The sequence below is a fragment of the Tupaia chinensis genome, unplaced genomic scaffold, assembly GCF_000334495.1.
Source record: "Tupaia chinensis unplaced genomic scaffold, TupChi_1.0 Scaffold143951_1, whole genome shotgun sequence".
In the NCBI taxonomy this organism is placed as follows: Eukaryota; Metazoa; Chordata; class Mammalia; order Scandentia; family Tupaiidae; genus Tupaia; species Tupaia belangeri.
Window position 1 is genome coordinate 50,838 of NW_006203802.1, and position 4,186 is coordinate 55,023.

The 4,186-nt window shown below is 34.7% G+C and overlaps 1 protein-coding gene across 1 annotated transcript in view; it reads left to right on the plus strand.

The window, feature by feature from the left end:
- LOC102481117 (collagen alpha-1(XXVIII) chain) overlaps positions 1-4,186 on the plus strand; it is a gene marked incomplete at its 5' end in the record, with an annotated part of 182,282 nt that overhangs the window by 49,428 nt on the left and 128,668 nt on the right. The window contains one exon of the mRNA XM_006165543.3: positions 1,190-1,258. Coding sequence (XP_006165605.1) covers positions 1,190-1,258 — 69 coding nt within the window. The remainder of the gene's footprint in view (positions 1-1,189; positions 1,259-4,186) is intronic.

Below are 4,186 nucleotides of genomic sequence, written 5' to 3' on the forward strand. Positions count from 1 at the left end.
TGTTGCCCACTAGTTGCCATCTCCACACATTCATCTATCACAAGATTCGTAAGTGGGTCAAATCCCCGCAATATTCCTTGGACATGTCTGCCACCATTTAATTTTTTTTTTTGAGAGATTTTCACTGTAGGGCGCGTGCGCTCGCCAGACAGAGAGAGACATAGAGACAGAAAGCGAGAAATCACCCCCCAGGGGGGATGGTCACGCCGCAATCCCTTCTCCTCCATTCTCCTCTCGGGATCTTGGGCACACACGCACACGCGCCCGGCGTGAGTTTTAAGCCACCGGGTCCGGGACACGAACCGCGGTCGACTACGTGGGAGTCCAGCGACATAGCCATTACACTAACTGCTGGTTCCCGCCAATTTTCATTCTTGATAGTATTCCTACAATACATCAAACTACTAAGACATTTAGTTAAAGATATGGAGTCCAAACTGCTCTAACGAGTAAAATATTTCTATTAATTTGGGAATCAAATTATTATTTTATTTAACTAGCTATTCTTAATGTTGATCAAAGAACATCGGATCATTTTTAAATAAGTCAAACGTGCCTCTGACTACTCACCTTAGATCAAACTCCTTAGAGATACCCATGAGAGAAGCAGCTCGATAAAATATGATTCCTGTCACTGGGAGTTTTGATTAGGGACTTCTCGATGAAAATTTCAGTTACTCTCTTTGCCTATGATGTGATATTGGTCTTGATCACCAGTCACCTTTGCCTCTCATGTGCTAATTTTAGTCATTCTGGAATAGAACAGTCTCTCGCTTTCAGGTGCTCTCCACAGAGGCTCCTTAAAATCAATTTTGAGTGTGCTTTGTAGCCTATATTTTAACTCAGACAATTATGAGGGGACTTCAAAAAGTCCCTTTGGAAAAATGAAATTAAAGTAGAAATTTATTTTGGTGACAAAATGTTTTGTAATCTATGCATTGTTTTTTCATGATATGTACTTTCAGTGAACTTGTTGAAGCCCTCTCATAGCTCTCTTTTCCTAAAGTCAGATATGTGGTGAAAATTCATGCAACTGAAGGAATTTCAAGCAATGTATATATGAATTGAGCACAATGAAATTGTTTTTATGTTATTATGTTGAAGTAAGACAATGCTTAGAAAATCAAACGCAGGACTATATATGTATATCTTATTTTGCTGCTATACTCAAATACTTTTTCCTTACAAGGGGGAAGCAGGCCAGGTGGGACCTACAGGCCCTAGAGGACCAGTGGGAATTGGAGTACAAGGTCCAAAGGTGAGTCAATTGTACTGTTCAGAAGCAATGAGATAATGTACATAATATTATGTAAGGCTTCTTTTCTATCCTAGTGTAATGCAGATCATGCATGTGTCATCTTAGTATGTATAATCTATTTCTTTTGACTTGTTAAATGTGGCTACTAAAAAAGTTATAATTACACGTTTGTCTTGCTTTATATTTTATTGGACAGTGTTGCTCTAAAATACATACTGTGCTGGGGCAAGGGGCTTCATTATGATTGATTACCTGGTTTGGGGAATATGGCAAATACTTAGTAAATACTGTTGAATGAATAATGAATTTTTAGCTCCTTCTTGACAATCTTTACAACTCATCCTGAGTAGGATCTGGTGAGTCATACTGAGCACTAAACTTCACAATTGTTCTGCTGTCATTGTCACTATTCTTAAAAGCTTTTGAGTATTAGAAAAAAATGTAAGATGGGGACCAGGCAGTGGCATAGGAGTAGACCAACTGGACCCACATGGGAAAGATCTTGAGTTTGCATTCTGGGATCTTTCCAAGCATTCTGGGTATGTGTGTGCCTAAGGTCTGAGTCAGCTGAAATTGGGCAGTGGATTGTGGTATAAAGACCTTCTTGGAGTGCCTGTCATTCTGTTTCTGTCTCAATCTCTTGCTCGTGGATGAAATAAATAAACTTTTAAAAAGTAAAAAAAAAAAAAAAAAAAAAAAAGGAACATATAAGATATAGGCCTAAGAAGAATATATATATATAGCATATATAATATAATAACAGAGGACAAAATGAATTAATATAGTAATAATGAAAGCCATTTTTGTACAGTTTCAATGTGTAATACAAAATACCAAGAATAACATATGTAAATATACACATACATAGTATATACATGTGTATTTGTATATACATACATTATGTCATATATATGTCAATTTTGGAGAGGCAATATACAATATAGTAGGACTCAGCAGTTCACTGCCTAAATCCACATTTCAGTTTTGCCACTTACTAGATAAGCATACTTAAGCTTCTCTCATTTTATAAACTGAAATATTTCAAATATACTCACCAGGATAAAGAATATTATAAAGATACCCATTTACTCACAGTCCAGCTATATTGACTATAATTTTTTTTTTGGTTTGTTTAAATTTTTTTTTTCTTTCTTTCTTTCTTTTTTGTTTTTTTCCTTTTTTTTGCCATTGGGTGAATTTAATTCGAGAGAGACACAGAGAGAGGGATAGTGAGAAATCATCCCTCAGTAAGGGTAGCCATACTACAATCCTTTCTACTCTCAGGATTTTGGGCATGCATGCACATGTGTCTGGTGTGTTTTTCAAGCTGTAGGGTCCAGGACTCTAACTGTAGAGTTGGTCACTTCAGATTCAGTAGTTTAACCATCACACCAACTGGTGACCCCAGCTATAGATTTTTTTTCTTTTAAAGAAATATTATAGATAAGACTAGAGGTCTCTGCTTGTCCTCCCCAATCTCATTATTCTTTCTTTCCTCTCCACACATAGCCATTCTTACAAATTTGATGTTTATCATTCCCTTCAAAGATTTCATAATTTACACATTTTGTATCCATAAGCCATAAATTACTTTTTCTATGTTCTTGAACTGTATGTAATGTATCATTCTATAGTATATTTATACTCAATCTTATTTAAAAAAAATTTTTTTTAGAGAGATTTTTGCTATAGGGTGCATGTACTTGCTGGAGAGACAGAGAAGCAGAACGTGAAAGATCATCCCCCAAGGGGTATGGCTACGTTACAATCTCTTCTCCTCCATTCTCCTAAGGATTTTGAACATGCACACAAATGTGCCCAGCATGAGTTTCAAGCTGCCAGTCTGGGACTCAAACCATAGTCGGCCATGTGGGAGTCCAGTAATGTAACCGCTATACCATCTGCTGGTCCTATCTGTCTTGTTTTATTTGCCTCCAGGATATTCATTTTAATTGCTTTGTAGTATTCCATAGCATGAACATATCTCATTTTATTTTTATCCATTTTCTTGTTGATGGATATTTAAATTGCTTTACATTTTTTGCTTTTGCCAACAATGCAGCTATTAATATTGTGTATTTTCTTTGGGATAAGTCAGAATATAGGTTTTTTTAACTTGTAGAAAATAAATAGTTAGAGGTAGAACTGGAAGATCAGAGACTTTGTCTTCAATTTTAATACGACAAGACTCCTGTCAAAAATTATGCCAATTTGCCCTCCTGCTAGTAATAAGTAGCAGTGTTCTTTACATCCTTGCAAATATCAAGTGTTTAAAAATATGTCTCATTGTTTTAATTTGTACTTTCTGATAACTATGTGAACAGTTTTCTACCTGCTTAATGGACTTTCATCTTTTTCATTTGTAAATTCTTGTAGAGATTCTTTTTTTTTTTTTTTTTTTTTGAGGTTGGGTATTCCATATAATTAACTAATTGCAGTTCCTATATATTTGGATGTTAATCCTTTGCTATATGGGTTGTGAATATCTTCTCCCAGGCTGTGTCTTGTGGGATCCAGCTTTCTCTGCACAGCATCTAACCACTATACTATGGGGTCAGTCCTCCATTTATTCTGATGTCATTTTTTATAATTTCTATTTTTCTTGATGATTATTCATTTATTAATATCTTCCAATGTTTGAAAGTGTGACAGAAAATTTCAATGATGTTTAAGACATCATTACTGTTATTTCTTGCTTTTATTCTTTTTTTCCCTTTTCTTTAAATTTATTTTTTACATTAGTTCACTATACATCATTACAGCATACAAAATAAATTTTCCATCCAGAATACACTGTATATTGGCTCAATCAAGCACATCAACATACATGTTATCAACCAATAATTTTCCATTTCAGATGTCTTGTGTATATATATATATATATATATATATATGTATGTATTTTTTTTTTTTTTTCATCTTTTATTC